Below are 23,450 nucleotides of genomic sequence, written 5' to 3'. Positions count from 1 at the left end.
GAGGAGTTGTGCAGGGCTGCAGCTGGATGCTGCTGGGAGCAGGGAGGTGTCTCTGTGCCCATGTACCACATACCAGCTCCGTGTTGGTTTCGACAGACACCAAGGAATAATTTCACTGAGGTGCCGTGCTTCGATTTCATGGCTCTCAGCAGACTTCAGGAGCTCCTGAAATTAACGTTAGACTTGATCAGAAATCTGAAACTATTAATATCAAGCAAGTAAAAATTAGCTTACCAGTAGGACAATGCCATAATATTTTTTATAGGCTGTTAGGAAATTAATTGCCGATTTCAACCTGTATGTTTGAAGTGGCAGATCTCAGCTCAGAATAAAATTTATTAATCCAAATAAAAACCATTAGAATCAACACATTTTTGCCAACAAGAATCAAGCATATTTACTCCAGTGGCATAAAATTCTGGACTTCTGGAGGCGATGAAGTCATTGAAGGCAGTTTTGGCCTCCCCTTGGTTTCCGTAGCGTCTCCCGCACAGGAAACTGTCGAGATGCTTGAAGAAGCGATAGTCGGTGGGCGAGGGGTCTGGGGAGTACGGTGGATGAGGCAGAGTTGCGTAGCCCAGCTCGTTCAACCGTTGCAGTTTCAAAAGTGCAACGTGTGGCCGCAGGTTATCATGGAGAAGGATTGGACCCTTTCTGTTGACCAGTGCTGGGTGCAGCCGTTGCAGTTTCTGGTGCATTTCATTGACTGGCTGGACGTACTTCGCCGCCGTGACTGTTTCACCCGGATTCGGGAAGCTGTGATGGATTCAACCAGCAGCAAACCACCAGACAGTCAGCAGGACCTTCTTCTGGTGCAGATTCAGCTTTGGGAAGTGCTGCAGAGCTTCATCGCGGTCCAACCACTGAGCTGATCGTCGCCGGTTATCGTAGAGCATCCATTTCTCGCCGCACGTCACAATACGGTCGAGAAACGGGTCGTTCTGGTTGCGAAAAAGAAGTACAGACGACACTTCAAAACGGCAATTTCTGTGATTCTCATTCAATTCGTGTGGCACCCATTTGTCGAGCTTCTTCGTCTTTCCAATCTTCTTCAGATGCTCGGAAACAGTTGACATGCTTACCCCGAGTTCTTTTGCAAGTTCTCGAACAGTTGTGCGTGTATCTGCTTCCCCCAGAGCCTTCAATTCGTCATCAATAGCAGAAGGATGTCCACAGCCTTCTTGATCTTCAAGGTCGAAATTGCCACGTCGAAATTTTTGGAACCAAAGTCCCACAGTCCGTTCATTAACACTTCCCTGGCCAGATACCTCATTGATGTTTCGAGCAGCTTGTGCTGCATTACGTCCATGTTTGAACTCGCAGATCTGTCAAAATTGCTGTTTTGACATCTGAACTTCAAACCTCCAAAATTTGTCAAAAACACAGTTTCTATTATAATTTAATGATACAGCGTGAAAGTTCATAACATGAGCTTTTCAAAAATATATGAGTAAGCCAGTCGAGAAGGTACTATTCCTGAAACATATACAATGATAATCACATTACAAAACAGAAATCAATTTCCGAACAGCCTATACCTCTTCCCGATTGTTATGGAGGTATACCAAAGCAGCTTAACACGGGTAATAAACTTGAACAAACTAATTCATAACCAAATCCAAACAGCCAAAACCAGTGAGACAATAGGGGTAATCAAAACAACACTCCGATAACATTTAACAAACTATAGGTTCGGTGTACCAGTTGGGGAAGTTATTACTACACAACACAGAAGGACATCGACGCATAAGAATGATGACTCCAAAGTGTGCACACATTCACTCACTGAAGGGGAAGCCTCTCACTCAAGGGTACCCAGAAGATGTAATCGCTCACCCAAAGGGGCGATGGCTCACTCAAGGATATCCAGAAGAAGTATTCACTCACCAAGGGGGAGGTGAGGACACTCAAGCCTGGGAAGTTTCCTTGAGTGACATCCCAGTCCCAAGGGGAGGGCTTCTGATCACAGACCCGCTTCTCTGAGAACCATTCAAAGAGGGTCTCCAGCGGGGTCCCCATTTTATAGCCTGGTCAGATCTGAATTTTGGTCATATACGTTCAGCGTTCCAGAAACTTGTCTCAACCAAGGCATTTAATTGGCCAAGGGCCTTGTCAGAGAACCCATCAAGCCTTGGCTGTCTTGCAACAGCATCCTGGATCCAAAACTCCAGCAAGCAGCAAGCCTCCTTAGATGACAGGTCAGGTTGGCAGATGGGGATCTCCATCCCCTGCAGCAGGGTGTCTCCCACTACTACCTCTTGGTGCTTCCTCCTGTTTTCCCTGCATGTCTCAGGTCCAGCTGGCTTGAGTGCTTTGCTGGAAAAGCTCCCAGGCCCTTGTCAGCTCTGAGGGCACTGACTCTGTCCTGTGTCTACAAATTTTGAGGTGGAGCAGGAGCCTTCCTGCTGGTGCCAAAAGTCATAAGCTTCCAGCATTTGCCATCATGGAAGTCTTCAAGATCTGGTTGACCTCTTTCTTGCCATCTCTGATGCTACACAGTCTTTTGACCTCCTCCTACAGCTTCTTAACTTGGCGACACAGATCCTCAATGAGCACACAACTCCCACAGACTAGAAGACTGTCTCCCAATGTCCCGGCCTCAGCAAGAGGCCCCAGGCACCCCCTGCAGAGCTGCATTCTCCTTCTGGAGCTCTGTCTGGGTGGAAACCTCTGATGTTAGAGGGTCAATTGTTCCAATGGCTGCTAGGGACCATGCCCTGTGGTGTATCACCACCATTGCTGAGGAAGTATATTCTGTTCTGAGCAGAGTTGCTGGCCTCCTTCTTCACATTCTGTCACGACGTGGACTGGAAGCCCAGAGAGTCACAACGGTTCTGTGATCCCCTCAGGTTAAATTAAGGTGAAACAACACCAAACAACCAGTTAAAATGTTTTACTTGCGGTATAAAATAATTTAAACTTGGAAAAGGATAATAAGCAATGGGGTGTCTTATAAATCTATAAGAAAGAAAAGAAAGGAAAGGAAAGAAAAAGAAAGGAGAGAAAGAGAGTCAAAGAATCTCCCTGGATCCAGTGTTGTCTCGGGTCCGGTAATCTTGGGTGGTGGGTGCACACCCAGCAAAGTTTCCTGCTGCCTTTTAAGTTCATCTTATCAGCTGATTAGCATACTAAACAAAGAGAGGCAGGTATTCCATGAACTCATTTCCATGAGAGATGGGCTAAAGGTGGAGCATTGGTTCTGCACATGCGTTGGGGGGAAAATGGGGTACATGAACCCTTTTGCCCAATTGAGCTGGTGGTCACAATCTCCCCCTACCACCTTTACCTTTTCCTCATTTTTTTTTTTCTTGGTCAATTATCCAGTCATTAGCTCCATCTGGTGTTGGTTGTTTATCTCTCTTCCCACTCTTTTAGCTCTTCAAGGCTAGAGTCGTAAATTAAGGTGTAGGCCTTACCCTGAACATTTGGTTTTACTCACTCTACGTCTCCTTCCTTCGAGGTTTATCTGGGGAATGTGGCTGTACAACTGCAGGGGAGCGGAGCCGTGCACCCTTCGATACCCCCTGCACTTCCCTGGGCAGATAATTCCTCCCTCAGACTGACCACAAAGGCCACGACTTGTCCTTGAGGTTTTCTGTGTCGGTGAATGTTCCTTCAGTTCCTTACACTCAGGCCTTGTCCATTTGAGCTCTGAGTATCTCCAAAGATGGAGATTTCATCACATTTCTAATTGATATGTTTAACAATAAAATTGATGCAATATAATATTACATAATTTCCCCAAATACCTAGTAAACTAAATTCCAGTGTATTGAACTTATTTGTTTATATTTTGTATACTATAATTGGTATAAAAAATGTTTAAATAAAAACCTGCAGAAATAGTTTGAAGCTTGAACATTGATGTTTAAGAATCTGGCAGACAATTGTTTCAAGCTGCACTGAAACATCTCTCATGTGGTGTTGCTCTAACTTTCCTGGAAGATCAAGCTGAAGAAGTTTATCAGAAAAAAAAAAGTTTTACAAGCCAACAAAACATAACTGTGTTTAGATTTCAAAAGATTGCATTTTCTGGTATTAGTGAGTACAAGTGATAAGTGAACATGTATGCTTAATGAGAAGTCTGCAGAAAGAAGCTCTAAAGGACTCAGATAGGGATGTCTGAGAACAGTACCCCACTACTAAGTCACAAAATATTTTTTGTATTGAATTGTGAATTTAGGGGGAAATAATGTTAGACATCATTACTCTTATTGTTGCCTTAATAACTGTTAAACTGTACATACTGTATTTTTAAGACTTACACCACTTTTCATTATGCAAAACCAAGGATCTCATTAATTTATCTTCTGATGTACCCAATTAAAATGAACAAATGAGAGATGATAATGCTCCCATTGAGCATTTGAGGCATTAATCCCTTCATTTCCTTACAGATCTCCCCTAAACCTTCTCTTCTTAAGGCTGAGAAAAACCATCTCTCTCAGCCTTTCCTCATATGTCATGTGTGTCAGGGCCCTAATCATGTTGGTGGCCTCTGCTGGACTTTCTCCAGTGTCTTCATGTCTTCCTTGTACTGGGGGCCGAAAACTGGATGTGGTACTCCATATGCAGTCTCACAAGTGCCAAAAAGAGGGGGCAGAATAATTTCCTTTGCCCTGTTTGTGCCCCTCTTGCTAATGCAGCCTAATATGGGGTAGGCCTTCTGTTCTGCAAGGGATCATTGCTGCCTCATCATTCACTTGTCCACCAGGACCTCCAGGTCCTTTTCTGCAAAGCTGCTTTCTAGCCAGTTGGTTCTAACCTGTCCTGTTGGACTTCATCAAATTTGTCAGTTCATTTCTTCCACATCAATATTCCTGTTGCCTGGCTGCTTTGTGGAATGTTTCTTAAAGTGCACCACTCTTAAAAGTATTCAAACAGTAATTGTGCTTTCAGCTATATCATTTAAATATATGCCTGCCAAAATACAGGAGGGCACTTGGAAAAGAAACAGTATTATAGGGTTGCATACTGGAGATCATGGTCTAGGTCAAGTAGACCATCCACTCTGAATTCCTTAAGTCCCTTTGGAATGTTTTTCGTCCTTCAGTCTCCCAAGGATAATGTGTTTCCTGCAACACTGGTGAATGCTTTTTAGGGGCTACCTCTACATTGACATGAAAAATACTATGGCATGTTTTTGCATTTACTTAAAACTGCCATGCCATACAGCTGAACATAATGAACACTAGTGATGTTCATATACCGTTGTAAAGTGCCTTTGAGTAAAATCCTAAGTTGCTGCCATTTTGGAGCAAATGGGACCTCATCAACCTTTGAAACAACAGAATACTTTTCAAGCCTTTAGTTTAGAAATACTGTGATGCTATATATCTTTGGGTATAAAGCAGTTGTTAGAGTTATAGTAATACTGCTTCGTGATAAGAGACAATTTCAGGTGTTTATGAAGTATATTCTCTCCCCATTCTTGGAAGAATGTGATGGTATAGAAATATCCTTATGAAGGTGTCACAGAGAAACCTGGTCTCCAAATGCATGGGTGTATTTGCATAGGAGGAGATGTAGTTGGGGGCAGAAGGATTCAGTCAGATATAACTTCTATTTTTTTTTTCCAGGAAAATTTAACATATTTCTGTGTTTGGGATTGAAGATTGCATGCTTTAGGATTTATGATTCCATGTGTGTGTGAGACCATTAAGCAATTTGTGTTTAAATTCTTTAAATATGAGAAAATTGGAATAATAATGGGTGGGATTCTTTTCTTGCATCTTAGGATGACTTTACTTTGAAGGAGCCACTCTCAATTTGTCCTGCTATAAATGAGGACAGGCTCTTGGAGAGTGGGGGAGGAAACTGTTTCTTCAGGGTAATGTTTAAATGGGGAAAAAATCCTTTTATATACTCTCCTGGTGCAGATCTCTCTTCATTTTTTAAAAACTGTTAAATGTGATACTTTTTTTTTTTTTCTTAAACCAGAAAGAAAAGGAGGAAATTAATCTAAGCAGAGACAAATCCAGAACAACTAGTAGATTAAGCCCTGGCATTAGTGTATAGATTCCTATTTGACTTCAGAGTCTTTGCAAGTTCTTCTCTAACTATTTTCCATCTCTGTTTATTACATGCGAAACAGATGGCCCAGAAATTAGCCAAAGGCAGGAAGAAGGTGCAGTACAACCACCATCAGCTCAATGTTATGTCTGTTCTTTTGTTTGCTTTGTTGTGTTTTGGTTTTTTTTTTTCCTTTTTATTTTGTGCTTTTCTTTTCTGCACCCAGCAAGGGGTTTTTTAGGCTTATTTATGAGCTACCATATCAGTTAACATTTTTCAGAAATCAATTGCCTGGCTGGCCATCATTAGCCATTGCTTATCATTAGCCATTTTGTGTTAGAAATAGGGTAAAGATTGGATTTATCAAAGGGATACAGGTAGTACAGAAAACACATACCAAAGAAATAGGACTGATGTGTCAAAGGTTTTATTCTGTAAACTGTCAAAGTAAAAAAACACGTGCTTTTTTATTCCTCTATAGAGTGTTTTGCTTAATTCACAGATGTGTCAACAAAAGGAAAAAAGTATAGACACACAATTATATCATGACTCATATTTTAGTAATATGATTATGGAGTTCTTAGCCATCAGATTAAAGGCACTTAAGATTGCAAGCATTTGCTTTTTGTTTACAGAGATATGCCTTCTGGAGAGAGTTAGTGCGTTAATAGTATATTGTCTGACTGTGAAGACCCTCTTGCCAAAACTGCACCTGTGGTACACATTTTTCCATTATTCTGAGTAGTCACTGTTGTCAAGCCCCTGTATGGGAAGGGAAGTCAGAGTGGGTTTTATGGGATTAAAAATTTTACAAATTGCATCTAACTCACTTTCATATCTAATACAGGGTTTCCATATCTTCCTGTTTAGTTTATGTAATCTAGTACTTTGTTTTGAATTGCTGTTCTGGTGACTGTGTCTTGTTTGTGATCTAATATCATTAAAGGTGTTACCTAATGTTATTGGCTCTATTCTATTTATTTGCAGGCTCCAGAAGGTGAATCTCAACCCGTGACTGAAGTGGACCTCTTCATTTCTACACAGAGAATAAAAGTATTGAATGCAGACACACAGGTATGGACAAAGAAGCACCTTTGCCAGGTCAGGCCTTGTCAGCATTATAATAATAGTCCTTTGAAATAGACCTTCATCTACCTGACAAAATTTGACTTTCAGGGAGTGCTGGCTCTTATAGTTCCCTCCAAGACTTCCTGGTCAGAAATCTATGCTCAAGAACCACGTCACACATGGAATTAATCAGAGTTGTCTGCCTGATTTGGCAGGTATGCCAATTGCAGTCAGCCCAAAAGATAAGAAGCTTTGTTCACATTTTACAGCATTCTAGGCAGTCTAATACCATTATGTGACATGTACCAATTGTCCCCAGACAAGCCTAAAGTATTTGGCTATGATAACTAATTTGAAGCCCTTAGTCCTCAGCATGTTACAGAATCACAGAATCATCTAGTTTGGAAAAGACCTTGAAGATCATCCAGTCCAACCGTTAACCCAGCACTGACCATTCCCAGACCCACCAGATCCCTCAGCGCTGGCTCAGCCCGACTCTTCAACCCCTCCAGGGATCCCGGGGACTCCCCCCTGCCCTGGGCAGCCCATTCCAACGCCCAACAGCCCCTTCTGCAAAGAAATGTTTCCTAATATCTAGCCTAAATAGTCTATCTAGTCTAATATCTGTTGTGTGTGTTCAGGTCAAGATACCCAAGTCTTTGTGTTCTTTTCCACAGTAACTTTCATTTTCAAAATGTGCTTTTCATTGGTTTGCCTTTTTTGAAAGTGAGGTGGTCGTTTCATCTTGGTACCTCCTTTCATACAGGAGACTTTTTTTCCTTTTTGTAGACATTTACTTAATAAAGGTGTCATGCTGCCATTAATATCTTTATAAAACACCAAAAGTGCAATAAGAATTTGCTTAAAAGTGTCTGATATAATTTTTTCTATCCTCCAGGAAACTATGATGGATCATCCTCTGAGGACCATTTCTTACATTGCAGATATAGGGAATATAGTTGTTCTGATGGCTCGTAGACGAATACCACGATCAAATTCCCAGGACAATGTGGAAGCATCTCACCCATCCCAAGATGGAAAAAGACAATACAAAATGATTTGCCATGTCTTCGAGTCTGAGGATGTAAGGACTTTTTTTTTATCGTGTGATTTTTCTAGGAGGTAAAATGTGAGCACATCTTGACAGGCTTGAAAGTCTATAGCCAATGGTCCTGTTTGGCTTGTTTGTTAATTGCATAAAAATATTTCATCGAAGTAGAATAACTTGTTTTCTCTTTGCATGATGGAACCCTGTGTTTTACTTGCAAAGTCAGTTTTTATAGAACTTCCTATTTTTCAAGTAAATTTAATATTTTCCTAGAGACAGTGAGGGAGCAGATTCTAAAAGAACATTGTTGCCACAGCTTATATATACCAGCTCAGGATCTGTGAGAGTGAGCTTCCATCAAAGAAGCTTATTTTCATAGGGAGTTTCCATTCCCTAGTGTTGCCATGAGATTCACTGGCATATGCCATAAAGTGGTGTTTTGGGCTTTATATGTTTCTTTGGGTTTCCTTTTGATATGATGATGGAGTTCAGAAGGTTAGTCTGACAGGTCTGTAGCTTCCTGGGTCTTCCCTCATGCCCTTCTTGTAAACTCGAATAATGTTGACTAGCTTTTGGTTAGCAGGGACCTCCCAGACTCTCAAGACCTTTGGCAGATGATCAAGAAGTGTCCTGCTGTAACATCCTCCAACTCCTTCGGTACTCTGGGATGAATCCCATCAAGCCCCCATGGACTTATGAACATTCAGCTGATACAGCTGGTTCCTTACAATTTCAGTGCCCAAAAATGGAAAGTTACTGCACCCGCAGTCGTGGTCATCCAACTCAGAGGACCAGGCAGCCAAAGGTCTATCTTTACTTTTTTAAAGCATTGAATGCCTCTGCCTTTTCTTCATCCCTATTAGTCAGGTGACCATCTTCAACAAGGATCAGTCCAGTGTATTCTTTAGACCTCCTCTTGCTATTAACATACTTTAAAAAGCCTTTCTTGTTGTCTGACACAACATCAGCCAGTTTCAACTCTAGTTGAGCTTTGGACTTTTATGCTTTTTCCCTGCATGTGTGAACCACAGCTCTGTAATCTTCCTGTGAAGCCTGACCTCGCTTCCAGACATCATTCATGTCTTTTTTCCTCTTGAGCTACACAAGGAGTTCCCTGTTCAGCAAGTCTTCTGACCTGCTTGCTTCTTCATGTGAAGCAACGCAAAGCAAAAATATTTATTCTCTACTTCCCATCAGCAGGTGATGTCCAGCCACTTCCTGGGAAGTAGGTCCTCAATATGCATAGCAGTTGCTTCGGAAGACAAATTCCTGAATAATTAATGCCTCCCCTCCTCCTCCTTTCTCTCAGCTTTTATTGCTGAGTGTGACATCATGTGATATGGAATAGCCCTTTGGTCAGTTTGGGTCAGCTGTCCTGTCTATGTCCCCTCCCAACCTCTTGCCCACTCACAGCCTACTGGCCTTTGGGGGGCAAGGAGGGTTGGAGAGACAGCCTTGATGCTGGGGGAGCACTGCTCATCAGTAGCCAAAGCATTGATGTGTTATCAACACCATTCTAGCTACAAATGCAAAGCACAGCATGATGAGGGCTGCTGTGGGGAAAGTTAACTCCATCCCAGACAGACCCAATACACCCACTCACACTAGCATCTTACACAGGCCGTTTTACCAAGTGTGGGTGCACAAGCACACCCACAGAGGGCTGAGTCGTCTGTTATCAAACCTGATGTCCTGTCATCCCTAATTAAAACACAAACATTTTGAGAAAGAAATATCAATGCACATAACTTGTTGATTTTATGTAGTTTGGTTTTTTTTAAAAAAAATAAACTAAATAAGCAAGGGGTAAAATACACCAATACATCAAAATGAAGTTGGGAGATACAGAGTTGTCAGTCTTATAATCAGGTTAGTCCCAAATAAAATAATCTCACACAGTGCTATCTAATTGACAAGACAGCAAATCTCATTTATTGCTCAGCCCTCCAAAGAACAGGATATTGTCTCCATGCTGACCACCATGTTTATGCCAATCAGATGGTTCATATAGAGGGAGAGGAATTGCTCCTATGTGAAAATTAATGCTTAGACTACAGCAGTCATTCCAGTTAAGGCATCCTGCACAAATTACAGATGGTGAATAGCCTATTTCTACTTCTTGTGCCCTATACCTCACTTAGACTTCAAAAAGCCTTTGCAATACAATTCAGAGTATGATAAACTAATTAATAAAAGTTTAAGTGAAAGTATTAATTTCTCACTAATGCCTTAAATGCCTTCAAAAATATTTATAAGGGCTTCCAGATGGGAAAGTTTCCTTTAAGAAGTGTCTGGCTTTATGTATTTGGGAACCTGTTCCGAAGGCACCATGTTCATATAAATTCTGTGGTTGCAGGTACATATGCAAACTACTGCTGGGATTCTCAGTGGGTTTGCTTTACCTTTTTAGAGGTAGTCCTATACCAAACCAAATTTGACAGAAAACCTTAAAGACTGATTTTCATGCAAAATAGCATATAAGCCCCTCTTCTTGTAATGCCCTTCATGAAATTGGTATGCAAATAGAAAGACTAGACTATGTGTTTTGGGTTTTGTTTGTTGTGGCTTTTTTTCCAGCAGGGAGGGGGGCACATCACTAAGTCACAACTGATCACATCACCTGATGTGCTACTTAGTTTGAGGCTGTTGCTTCCATATTTTACATCACACATATGTTACTGGACTGTCTCCCACTGGCCAGTTCAAAAAGCAAAGATCAAATTGACAGATGCTAGAGGCAGTGGTTTATTTTCTTTCAGAATATGATAGCCTTCCTGGATCTATTTCTCAGTATTTTCTTGGCTATTCAAAAGGTGTGCTTCCATTAGAGTACTGTTGTGATTACCTTCTGTGGTTTGGTCAGATGATTTCATATTTGTGTCGGACATGATCCTTCCTGTGCCAGAAAATATTATGAACAACATGTCTTTAGCTCTAAATTAAGTGATCACTTAATAGTCTGAACAAATTCTGAGGATTTTCAGGATACTCAGTCATAGAATAGTTCAAAAATAGCTTATAAACATCCTAAAAATCCAAATTAGTAGGAAAAAATAAAACTAAGAAAGAGTTAAGATAGACATGTATCTGTTAGCAGCAAAGAGATTTCCACTCTAAAGAGCTTGTAAATCCAATGGAGTAGTGGAACCTCTTTTTTATATAAATCTCACATATTTCACTGTCATCTTTTCTTCTTCTGGGACAGCTGTGTATCTAGAAGAATTTATCCAGTTAAGCTGACTGTGATATGTCTTAAGCCTTCAAACGGGTGATGGCCAAAATGTGTCCCTGCTTGGAACAGTCCTTATCTTAAAAAAACACAACAACAACAGATTTCCCAAGTGTAGTTGGCACTGGATATTCAGAACAGTTCAGCTCCTAAAACATGGCCAAATGTTGGGTGTCTAAGTGGCAGTTGATCTCTTCTTGGATGTCCATCTCGGTATGCACCTGTGATGGTTTGACTCTGGCTAAATGCCAGGTATCCACCAAGTCGCTCTATCACTTCCCCCCCCCCCCCCCTTCCCTTTGTTTTCTCAACAGGGTAAAGAGGGGAAAGAAGATAAACTAACCCTTGTGGGTGAAACAAAAGCAGTTTTAATATAAGCAAAGCAAAGCAAAAGTCCGCGCGCGGAAGCAAAAGCAAACAGATTTATTCTCTACTTCCCATGAAGAGGCGATGTCGGGCCTTCTCAGGAAGCAGGGCTCCAATACGCGTAGTAGTTGCCTCGGAGGACCAAGAGTGACCCCACCCCCTTCCTCCTTTCTCCCAGCTTTATACTGAGCAGACGTCATATGGTCTGGAATATCCCTTTGGTCGGTTTGGGTCAGCTGTCCTGGCTGTGTCCCCTCCCAAGATCTTGCCCACCCCGTCCCACTGTGGGGGGGAAATGTCAGAAAGAGCCTTGGTGCTGTGTAAGCCCTGCTCAGCAGCAGCCACAACACCAGGGTGCTGCCAATACCCTGCAGCTCCCAGCATAAACCACAGCACCGTGAGGGCTGCTATAGGGGAAAACCGATTCCAGTTCAGCCAGACCCAATACAGCACCTGAATGTACAAGTCTATATTTATCTCCTTTCTTGCAGGTAGCATGCTGAGATAATGAGTTGCAGTGCGCTCATCTTCTTGCCATATTGTTCTTGCCATCAAATTGTTTTGATTTGAAAGTTTGCAAAATAATGGAAGACCAGACTGTGTGTTGTTGACCTTTTCAGTGCCAGCGATCATGTTTTTGACGTGAACAGGTTTAGAGCTAGCTTGAGTAGATATAAGAGACAAACAGTTATTATTTTGGGCTTGGGAACCTTTTCCTTACTGGGGCCTGAATTGGACTGCATGTGAAAACACAGCTTAGCTGTGTTCCTACATCCCCAACACACCCCCACACCATAGGCTATGGAGTTCTCCCGTCCTCTTCCCCTCCCCTTCCCCCTAACCAGAACTACATATCAGAGAGCAGATTCATTCCACACTGTGACCAGCATCCCTACACTCCATAGTGCTTCCTGCACCCAACACTCTGGTTATGCACAGCACTGTTCCACACTCAAGTTTTCCGCACTGCTCCCATCAGCTCTGCACTCATGCCATGTTGCTTTCCACGTGTAAACAATACGTATATCATTCCAAGTTTACCTCGATCACCTCACAACAAAGGATTCCACTAGTCTGCTTTTCCTTGCTGCTTCCTTGCATGGCACAGAGGTCAGAGCTTTCCCTTTACATGCCTTTGTTTTTCTACCCATCCCCATCTCTACCACCAGTAGCAGGTGGTAGGAGCTAGAATCATAAAATCAGAATGGTTTGGGTTGGAAGGGACCTTTAAAGATCATCTAGTCCAGCCCCTTCGCCATAGGCAGGGACATCTTTCATTAGATTAGCTTTCTCAAAGCCCCTTCCAACCTGACTTTGAACAGTTCCAATGATGGAACATTGATACCCTGCCTCCTGACACCCTGCCCATTGACCAATATTGGCAGTGTAGACAGACTGCCAACACCCTTCCCCCTGACTGACATCAGCAGCATAAGCAGGATGCCACCCACATTATTTGCGTAAGGTATGATTCTTTCAAATCACACTATCATTGGTGGAGCCATGGGGCAGCACGATTCTAACCCACATTCAAAAATGTCCAAAATTTGGACAACTGGCTGTTGCTGTCAGATGACCCAGACACCAAGTGTCCCTGGCAGTCCACCAGAGCCATGGCATGCTACTGATGATTGGGTGAATTGCTGTATGGACGCACTGTTGCTCATCTTTCCTACTGCCTCGGTAAATATTGGTTTTATAAGATGTTGTCAAACTCCATTACCATTTGGATCACAGCCATCCACAACTTCTCTGGGCAACCTGTTCCAGTGCCTCACCACCGTCATTGTAAAAAGAATTCTTCCTTATATATAATCTAAATGTACCCTCTTTCAGTTTAAAAAGGTTCCCCCCTGTCCTTTCATTACAGGCCTTGGTAAAAAGTGTCTCTCCATCTTTCTTATAAGCCCCCTTTCAGTATTGAAAGGCCACAATAAGGTCTCCCCAGAGCCTTCTCTTCTCCAAGCTGAACAGCTCCAACCCTCTCAGCCTTTCTTCATAGGAGAGGTGTTCCAGCCCTCTGATCATTTTTGTGGCCCTCCTCTGGACCCGCTCTAACAGGACACTGGGGGCCCCAGAGCTGGATGCAGTACTCCAGGTGGGGTCTCACCAGAGCAGAGTAGAAGGGAAGTGATTCCTCTCCCAGGACCTGCCAGCCACTCTTTTTTTTATGAAGCCCCGGACACGGTTGGCTTTTTGGGCTCCAAGCGCACATTGCTGGCTCATGTCCAGCTTTTCATCCACCAGTACCCCCAAGTCCTTCTCCACAGGGCTGCTCTCAATCACTTCAGCAGCCAGTCTGTATTGATACTGGGGATTGCCCCGACCCAGGTGCACTTTCCCTTGTTGAATTTCATGAGGTTTGCATGGGCCCACTCCTCAAGCCTGTCAAGGTCCCTCTGGATGGCACATCCCTTCTCCCTAATCATCTACACCACTCATCTTGGTGTTGTCTGCAAACTTGCCGAGGGTACACTCAATTCCACTATCTATGTCATTAATGAAGATATTAAACAGTATTGGTTCCAGTTTGGACCCTTGAGGGACACCACTCATTACTGGTTTCCACTTGGAAATCAAGACATCAACAATTTGGACATGGCTATCCAGCTAATTCCTTCTCCATCTAGCAGTCCATCCATCAAACCCATATCTCTCCAATTTAGCAGCAAGAATGTTGTGGGGGTCAGTGTCAAAGGCCTTACAGAAGTCCAGGTAAATGACATCCGTAGCTCTTCCCTTGTCCACTGATGCAGTCACTCCATCCTAAAAGGCCACTAGATTAGTCAGGCACAATTTGCCCTTAGTGAAGCCATGTTGGCTGTCTCTAATCACCTCCCTATATTCCATGTGTTTTGACATAACTTCCAGGAGGATCTGTTCCATGATCTTACTGGGCATGGAGGTGAGGCTGACTGATTGATAGTTCCTGGGGTCAAGAGCAAGCTATAGGCATAGGAGTGAGACAAATAGACTAGGTGGAATGGGCTGGAAGCCCGCTGAACTTCGTTCATGAAATTCAACAAGGACCAATGACAAGTCCTGCACCTAGGGAGGAAGAAATTCTGGCAACAAAACAGGCTGGGGGATGACAAGCTGGAGAGCAGCTCTGCTGAAAAGGCCCTGGGGGGTTGTCACAGTCCACTTGGTGGACTTGTGATGGTTTGTTTACTACAATCTCAAAAGTTCAAAATTAAGGTGACCAACACCAAAGGGGACAGCAGTAATCAAACAGTGAAACTTTGTGTTGCCCGTGAAGTGGCATGCAATAGTTAGAGATGGGTGAAAGAAAGGAGAAAAGTAAAGTTAAGTTTAGAGAGAGGAGGGAGAGAGGTTATAGCTACCACCGCTGATCTCACGACGTCCTAACGGTCCCGGGTCCAGCTGATGCTGCGTCGTCGATCGTCGTGGTCCTTGGTGGGGAAGCTTCCAATTTTCGTTGTCCAGAAATCATCCTTTTATGCTGAGTAACACACCTTGCTCCACCTAGGCCTCAGGGGTCTCCGCCCTTCTCAGAATTCAATTGTCATATCTCCGTCCTTCTTGATCAAGGCCATTGCACATGCACAGGGGGGAGCATCCGAGGCGTGGTCAGTCTTGCAGGCAGGCAGCCTTCCACCAGGAGGTGTGGTTTGGTATTATAATGAAGCAAAGTTCGTCTAAGGTTCATGATTTCTTCATCAATGTTATGGCAACAGTTGCGATCCATCTTTTTTGACAGTGGCCATGCAGTTATCTCTAACAGCTCTGGCTGGGCCCAGGTACCGAACAATAGCCCAGCACTCTCTGTACTGCACGGCTCGGGCACTGCAGAACAGCCCGGCAGTGCCTGCACCGCCCGGTCAGGGCTCAGGGGAACAGCCCGGCAGTGCCTGCACCGCCCGGTCAGGGCTCAGGGGAACAGCCCGGCAGTGCCTGCACCGCCCGGTCAGCGCTCAGGGGAACAGCCCAGCACTCGCTGTGCCACACAGTTCTGCATTCGGGAGCCATTGCACCACATTCCACTCCAGGGATCGGCAACTGTTCCAAGCAGTCTGTTGTTGGGTACCTCACTGTCCATGTCCCTGATGACAAGGTTGAGACAGTGCTGATCTTCTGATCAACTCTTACAGGGGTCTTGGCAGACAGCAATGCTGAACATGAGCCAGCAGTGTGCTCTGGCAGCAGAAGTGGCCAACAGCATCCTGGGCTGGATTAAAAGGAACATGAGCAGTAAATTGCAGGAAATGATTCTTCCTCTCTACTCAACACTCATTAGACCACCTTTAGAATACCATGTCCAGTTTTGGGCCCCCAGCCTCCCCCAATACAAGAAAGGCATTGACAAATTGGAGTGAGTTCAGCAGAAGACCATCAGGATGGTCAGGGGGCTGAGCACTTGCATGAACAGGGCTTGAGTCAACAGCACTTGAGTGAACAGGGCTTGTTCAGAGAAGATAAGGCTTCAGGGGGCCCTAACCCAGCCTTCCAATATCCATGAGGAGATCATCAAGAAGATGGAGCTGACCTCTTCTCAGTGGTGCATGGTGGGAGTATGAGAACTAACGGTCATACATTGAAACAAGAAAGGTTCAGACTGGATGCAAGAAAAAACGTTTTCACCATGAGGACAGTCTAGCATTGCAGCAGGTTGCCCAGAGTTTATATAGTCTGTCCCTGGAGATTTTCAATACCTGACAAAAAGCCATGAGTAACCTGGTCTGACCTCATAGCTGACTGCTTTGAACAGGAGGTTGGACTAGAGACCCTCTGAGGTCCCTTCCAACCTGAATGACTCTGTGATCATGGACCACTTCCAGTCACATTAAGGGCTGGATCTGCTCAATGGGCCAGTTGTTTCCACCTTTTCCATACTTCTGACATACATCTGACAGTAACTTCAAACATGGTTGAGAGAATTTTAAAGGAAAGCATGGGTGAGAAAGAAGAGTAGGAAATACCATAGCATTATAGCATAGGTTAGGTGGGACCGCACCTCTAGAGACTGTCTAGTTAAACCTCTTCTTGCTCAAGCAAGGTCCACTAGAACAAGCTGCCCAGGACTGTGTCCAGTTGTGTTTTGAATACCTCTAAAGATGGAGACTCCAAAACCTCTCTGGGCAACCTGTTCTGGTATTCAACCACACCATCACAGTAAAAAAGTGTGTTCTTAGGTTTAAGTGGCATTTTCTGTGCTTCTGTTGGCACCCATTGCCTCTTGTCATGTCACTTGACACCACTGAAAAGAGCTTGGCTCCATCTTCTTTACACCCTCCCATCAGCTATTTCTACATATTGATACAATCTCTCATGAGCCTTCTCTTCTCCTGGATGACGAGTCCCAGCTCTCTCAGCCTCTCCAAATATGTCAGATGTTCCAGTCCCTGAATCATCTTTGTGGGTCTTCTCTGGACTCTCCAGTGTGTCCATGTTTCTCTTGTACCGGGGAGCCCAGAACTGGACACAGAACTCCAGGTGTGGCTGGAGTGCTGAGTAGAGGATCACCTCCCTCAACCTGCTGTCAACACTCCTCCTAATGCAGCCCAAGATACTTTTGCCTTCTTTTAAAGGCTTTCTCATTATCTTTTAAAATGCTGTTTGTGTTTTCTGGAAGGTGTTTTTATTTTTTATTGATGGCTTGCCTTTGTGCCAGAAGTGAAAGCTAGCACAGGTGAAAACTCAAGTTCTCCTTCTGGAGCCTCAGTTTCAAGTAATGCAACAGGCATAACTTTATGTTAGAAGTAGTTAGCTGTGAAAGGAAGGCTTTACTTGTGTTTCTTATGTGTAGTTACTTGTTCAGCTGTGTTTACTGCGTGGATGACTATGCTGACATTCTGTTTTGCTTTTTTAATTATTAGTTTAGGTTCATTTAAAAAAAATATTACAGTTCCTTAACCTGTAGGCATGAACCATTTTGCAGCATAACAGAGAAAGTTTCAGTGAATGAAACCAATGGAATGTTTGATATTCTTTTCTTCTTTGGGAATTACTACAGGCACAGCTGATTGCACAGTCTATAGGTCAAGCATTTAGCGTGGCCTACCAGGAATTTCTGAGGGCAAATGGAATCAATCCAGAAGACCTAAGCCAGAAGGAATATAGTGACTTGCTCAATACCCAGGACATGTACAATGATGACCTGATTCATTTTTCCAGATCTGAAAACTGCAAAGATGTATGTGTCTGCTTTTTTTCCATAACACCATTAAGCTCATGTATCCTGTGTTCAGGCCTGTACTGGCAGCAATTAGAAAGCTATTAGTGCTTCCAATAAGTAACCTCACTGAGGTAATTTCTATCCTTCCCAGTAGGTTTATCCTGTGGGCAATTCTGTTTTAAGAGCGAGTAGTGAACCCTAAATTTATCAGTAGTTGCATGATTGACTGTCTCTGTGTGTTCTTTTTACCAAACAATTTTCACATTTCAGACATTATATGTCAGTGAAGTGAATATACAATAGACAGTATAAAATTTTTGGAGGCACTGAGGTTGGTAAGAGTGGTTGACCCCAAATTTTAAAAGGCTATATATTTGCTGCAGGTTTTATTAATGAAGATGAAGTAGCTTAACACTGCAACACGTGGGCAATTGTTTCTGAAAACACAGTCACAAGTACTTTAAATCCATCCCTGACTTACTTCTGTCTCTGTCTACCAAAGTCCATCATGCCAGGGTTTCTTCTATACCAGCTCCCTCCAGCCATATGAACAGATGAGTTCTATTTGGGGAAGAGTTTTAAAAAAATCTGTAGTTTTAATGTTATTTGATGGTTGAAGGCATTTAAATTGTGTTAAACTATATACCCTATTGTGTTTTGCTTTTGAATAAGAAAGGTATTTTGCAAATGAGAAGCCTGTGTTTATATGGAAACATTTGGGGGGTGGGATCATCAGTTCCATGGATGAGAAAAAAAGCTTTTGTTTGAAACTCTCTTTCTTATGATTCAGGTTTACATTGAAAAGCAAAAGGGAGAAATTCTAGGTGTAGTGATTGTGGAATCTGGCTGGGGATCCATTTTGCCTACAGTTATCATAGCCAATATGATGCATGGAGGACCAGCAGAGAAGTCTGGGAAACTAAATATAGGGGACCAGATCATGTCAATTAATGGGACCAGTTTGGTTGGCTTACCACTCTCAACATGCCAGAGCATTATAAAGGTACAGAGAATATTCCTGTATATTATATGTTTTTAAATCTTTGTTGGAGTAGTGGGAGAGCAAAAAGCACAGAACTATTTGTTGTTTGTTAACTCTGATCTTGTGCATTTTATAGCAGTTTCCTTTTGATGATCTTAAAGTAGAGGGCAAATTCTGATTTACCTATTTTCTGAGCCCTAAGAAGGGAGCTATGCATTTAGCTGCTTAGACCAGGGCATGGTGCAGGAATTCAGGCTCCAAGGGAATATTTGGATCCAAAAGGAAGATGTCTGTTACTATCTGGAGGCACCTAAACTTCATAGGACAATCCGAGACATAGGTGCCTAAAATCTGCATTGGTGCAATTTTAGCCATTTAAATGATTCCTATGATCTAGTTTCTAGAGAACTGAGTCATTTTTTAAAAAGCTTGGGGTTTTAAAGCATATTTTAATATTTTTCTAAACTTTGCTTTTAAAAGAAAAATTAAGTCTATTTATGTTCTGTAGAACAACTTGAGTATAATGTTTCTTTGAACTTGGCTAAATTGTGGGATTTTTTTAATTGGAAGAACTTTCTTTTAATTGACATGAAAACATGTAAATGCAAAAAGCAGGTGAGTCAACTGGAAATGAAGAGCCTCTGGGGTAGATGCAACATACAAGAGAATGGATATTTAAAGTTTCAGGAGGGGGAAAGATGCAACCTTTGAGAATGTTGGAAATTCAGCTAAATTGTCTTTTGGGTTACCTACTGAAATAGTCAATCACCACAGAACTGCCACATATTGTAGCATGTAGACATGCAATGCGATGCTATATGACTATAGAAATCCTTCCATGTCCCTCCTGTGTAGTGGTGTTCTTCAGTAAAATAATTGTTTCCTTAGTAATTCACAAAAGAAGTATGTCTTTGTTGCCTATGAATTCCTTTCTTAATGCTTGAACTAAAAAATTTGCTCTAAAGATCTGATATTTTAGTTTCTGAAAATGTAAACACTGTGCTCTGACAAGGAATAGCTATTTAAGTCTCTGAGACCAACCATTCTGGATTCAGTGAATTCAAATGATGTCCTGTGAATGCAGTAAAAACCCTTAAGTATCTCTGTGCCAACTTCAGCATAACAAAGCTCACCACCCTTCATGTTATTTGCTTTGTCATACTTGTTTTCTACCCCATATCAGTTTTATTTCTAAAACTGATGTATGCTTTTCTCATACAGATGGACTTTTGCTGTGATGCATTAAGAAGCTTCTGTACTTTCTCAAAATGAAAATAATCAAAAAGCTAGCTTTGCTGTCTCCTGCCTTTAGAGGCCTTTCTACTCCTTTTTCATGGATACATAAAGCTGTTGCCAGAAGAACTGCTAGCCATTTATCTTTCTGTTAAGAAAGTAGTTGATGCATTTTCAGGTCTTTATAGCCATACATTTAGAACTGTTTATAACATTTTTGGATAACACAAATGAACTCCCAAATGAGACATCAGTCACCCAAGAGTATATTTCAATGTTACAGATATATACTAAGATTGTAAACTTTTTTAGTATGCTTTAAGGACTCCTATGAAAAGATAAGAATTTTATATAGATGAAAATATCTTGTAAGTACTTCACATAAGGTTGTTTTTAAATTAGAGATGTAAGACTCACTACTAATTGAATATAAACCATTTACAAACTGACAGATCTAGGAAGAAACTTTCCATATGTGATAGTTATTCCCTAATTGTATTATGCTACTTATGTCTTTTTCAGAAGCATCTGGTGCTAACTACTATCAGAAACAGATTCAGGGACTGTGCAACTGTCATGTCCAGGCAGTTACAAGTATTGACTTTTCATTCCAGCAGAATGTCAGTCTCAAGTCAGTACCAAGTCTAAAGTTATGCTCAACATGATCAGCAGCAGTAAACTGCATGTAGAGACATCAGTATATTATCTTAGCTGTAATAGGAGTTATTTTTCTGAATGAAATTCTCATCTTGCTGAAGTCAGTGGCAGGCAACCCATTGTTTTCAATGGGACCCATATATGACTTTGTGCATATGAAAGTAATTCAAAAGCAGGTGTTAGAATTGATAAATGTTAAAATGATTGAAGCTTGAAGCTACTATGCTCTCTACATAGCATCTCTTTCCCATATGGGTTCTGTTTATTGAAGGCTAAATGTGTGTAAATGCAACATTTAAGAGTAATGTGTGTTCAGTTCTATATGTTGTATAGAAAAAAAGTAATCTAACATTGGAGTTGGATTTATCTACAAGAAACAGCTCTGAATGCTTGAATATGTGTAATGGTCAGACTCTACATTTATCTTCATTTCTATGTTTGGGTTTTCCTTCTCCATTTAGTTCTGGTAGCAAAGATTTAATGGTGAATGATAAATCCAGTTTAGGAAGAATGATAAATCCAGTTTAGGAAGGAGGGGTAATGTAAATGTGAATATTGCTTATACATGGACTTGACATTTGCATTACAGAATTGAATAGAATTACACCAGGAAAGCCACTTATTTGTAACCATCTATCTTAGCTTCATATTTTAAGTTTAATTTCCTAGCCAGAATGTTTGGCAGTCAACTGCATAGACCTGCTTTTTATTTCCTTTGCTTCCTTTAGAACAATAATTTGTGTTCTCAAATGAAGAAATTGCCAACAGGAAGCTAGATTTCTTAAAACAACCACATCAACTTCTTGACAAGGAGAGGTTTATACTGCATCATTCAATTCACTGAGCGTCCTGTTGCTTGTGTCTGGTATTCAGGAATCCTGTTTCATAATCATACATTCAAAGAACTGCTTATTCAGGGCTATCCCCATGTTAACATTCAAAGTATTGTTTTTCCTAGTGCTCATGTTAAATTGTTTCACTCCATCTTTGTCAGCATTTTACATGGTGATGGTTATTTTTTGCAGGGTTTGAAAAACCAAGTCCAAGTTAAACTGAATGTAGTTAGATGTCCTCCGGTAACCACAGTCTTGATCAGGAGACCTGACCTCAGATACCAGTTAGGCTTCAGTGTACAGAACGGAATTGTAAGTAGCTTCCAGACCTTCTGGTGATACTTTTACATATGTTCAAGTTTACATATGTAATGAATTGCTTTTTTTCCCTCAATGTAGCAGGGACTCAGTACACATTTTAAGTCCTAAGATATAAAAGTTGAACTGGTTATTCATCTGACTTTTTCCCCAGTCAAAAGTAGGAAAAGAAACTGTATTTCATAGCTTTAGAATCAATCAGAGGAGTAAAAAGTCTCATTTAGGTTAAAGAAACAAAAGTGTATGGAGAAGGCTGCTTTCAGTCTGTATCATTTGTGTCTCCAACCAAACCACTGTATATGGTATCAAAAGAGTGTGTCTTTGATTCTTTCTTAATGCAAGGCTTATGCACTTTGAACTTTTTGTAAACTATGGTTCTTCATACACTCTTAAATTTTCAAACCATGAAGTAACAAGTAACAACCATTGGTGGATGGTTTCTTTTGCTTTTGGAAGAGAATGTGTAGTACATGATTGCTAATAAATGTTGCTTTCCATCAGTGATCTACTACATTTTAGACTTTGATGCAAACACATGTATTTAAATACTGAATTATCATTTGTGGTCAAAACTCTCTCTTCCATATCAAAACTGTGATAATTTTGTCCTTTCCATTCCAGATCTGTAGCCTTATGAGAGGAGGTATAGCAGAGCGAGGAGGAGTGCGAGTTGGCCATCGTATCATTGAAATCAGTGGGCAGAGTGTTGTAGCAACACCTCATGAGAAAATTGTTCATATTCTCTCAAATGCTGTTGGCGAGGTAGGAGCAAGCAGTGTGCCTAGACAGTATTTCATATTTCATCATCGTTGCCTCTTTTGGGTTGTTACTGTTCAAACATAAATACTAGAAGTGAGAGTGAGAACCATCAAGGTTTTTCTTATTATTAAAGTACCCACAACATCAGATAAAATTGAGATGGTTGATTACACCTTAAAGAATCCTTTTTCCCCAGATCTCAGTATGGATATGAAAATTCTCAGGCTTTCCCTTTCCTTTCTGTCCTATGTTACCTCAGCCAGTTTCTTCCCTAGTGCTCCCTAGGCTATGGACACTCACATTTTTGGTAACATGCTTAATAGGAGTATTGATTAACATGTCTTATTACCTTCTAGATTCATATGAAGACCATGCCAGCTGCGATGTACAGACTGTTGACTGCGCAAGAGCAACCAGTTTATATCTAAGGCTGACACCTCACCTTCACAACATGCATGAAGGATAGTTTTCCTCGTTACTGCTTCTGTTTCTAGTGCTTCATTTGTGTCCACAGATACATTTCTCTCCCCAACATTTGCTGTGTATAGAGGGGGAGGGAGAATATAGCCACGAGACTTTTTTGTTGCATCTCTATACAAGTAAAGCTTTATGCAACTCTATACATAGAATAAATAGCAGCAGCAGCAGTGTCCATGCTAAGATTCACAAAAAAGATTTACATGCCTATGAATAATGAATAACTGATGCTGTCATAAAACCCGTTGTTCAAATGCACACCCCTTAATTTCTCTTCTTCAGGACAATAGAACCCCAAAAGGTGCTCTGTGAGTTAGTACAGACAATGCAAT

The 23,450-nt window shown here is 41.7% G+C and overlaps 1 protein-coding gene and 1 pseudogene across 1 annotated transcript; one reads left to right on the top strand and one right to left on the bottom strand.

Moving 5' to 3' along the window:
- Window positions 1-338: 338 nt before the first annotated feature.
- LOC141973187 (histone-lysine N-methyltransferase SETMAR-like) lies at window positions 339-2,019 on the bottom strand (annotated as a pseudogene).
- Window positions 2,020-6,094: 4,075 nt separating this feature from the next.
- On the top strand, window positions 6,095-23,069 carry LOC141973689 (amyloid-beta A4 precursor protein-binding family A member 1). Its single transcript, XM_074932519.1, has 8 exons — window positions 6,095-6,127; window positions 7,000-7,086; window positions 7,979-8,164; window positions 17,698-17,877; window positions 18,650-18,862; window positions 21,757-21,876; window positions 22,504-22,644; window positions 22,998-23,069. The coding sequence occupies exons 1-8, from the start codon at window positions 6,095-6,097 to the stop codon at window positions 23,067-23,069; spliced, it is 1,032 nt and encodes a 343-aa protein (XP_074788620.1).
- The last annotated feature ends 381 nt before the right edge of the window (window positions 23,070-23,450 follow it).

The sequence above is a fragment of the Athene noctua genome, chromosome Z, assembly GCF_965140245.1.
Source record: "Athene noctua chromosome Z, bAthNoc1.hap1.1, whole genome shotgun sequence".
In the NCBI taxonomy this organism is placed as follows: domain Eukaryota; kingdom Metazoa; phylum Chordata; class Aves; order Strigiformes; family Strigidae; genus Athene; species Athene noctua.
The sequence above is the reverse complement of the archived record's forward strand: the minus strand, read 5'-3'. Positions and strand labels throughout refer to the sequence as shown.

Excerpts from the sequence above, each read along its gene's own strand:
- LOC141973689 (XM_074932519.1), top strand. The coding sequence starts at position 6,095 with ATGGCCCAGAAATTAGCCAAAGGCAGGAAGAAG. Across the intron at positions 6,128-6,999 it reads TAGCCAAAGGCAGGAAGAAG|GCTCCAGAAGGTGAATCTCA; the intron begins GTGCAGTACAAC and ends ATTTATTTGCAG. Across the intron at positions 22,645-22,997 it reads TCTCAAATGCTGTTGGCGAG|ATTCATATGAAGACCATGCC; the intron begins GTAGGAGCAAGC and ends ATTACCTTCTAG.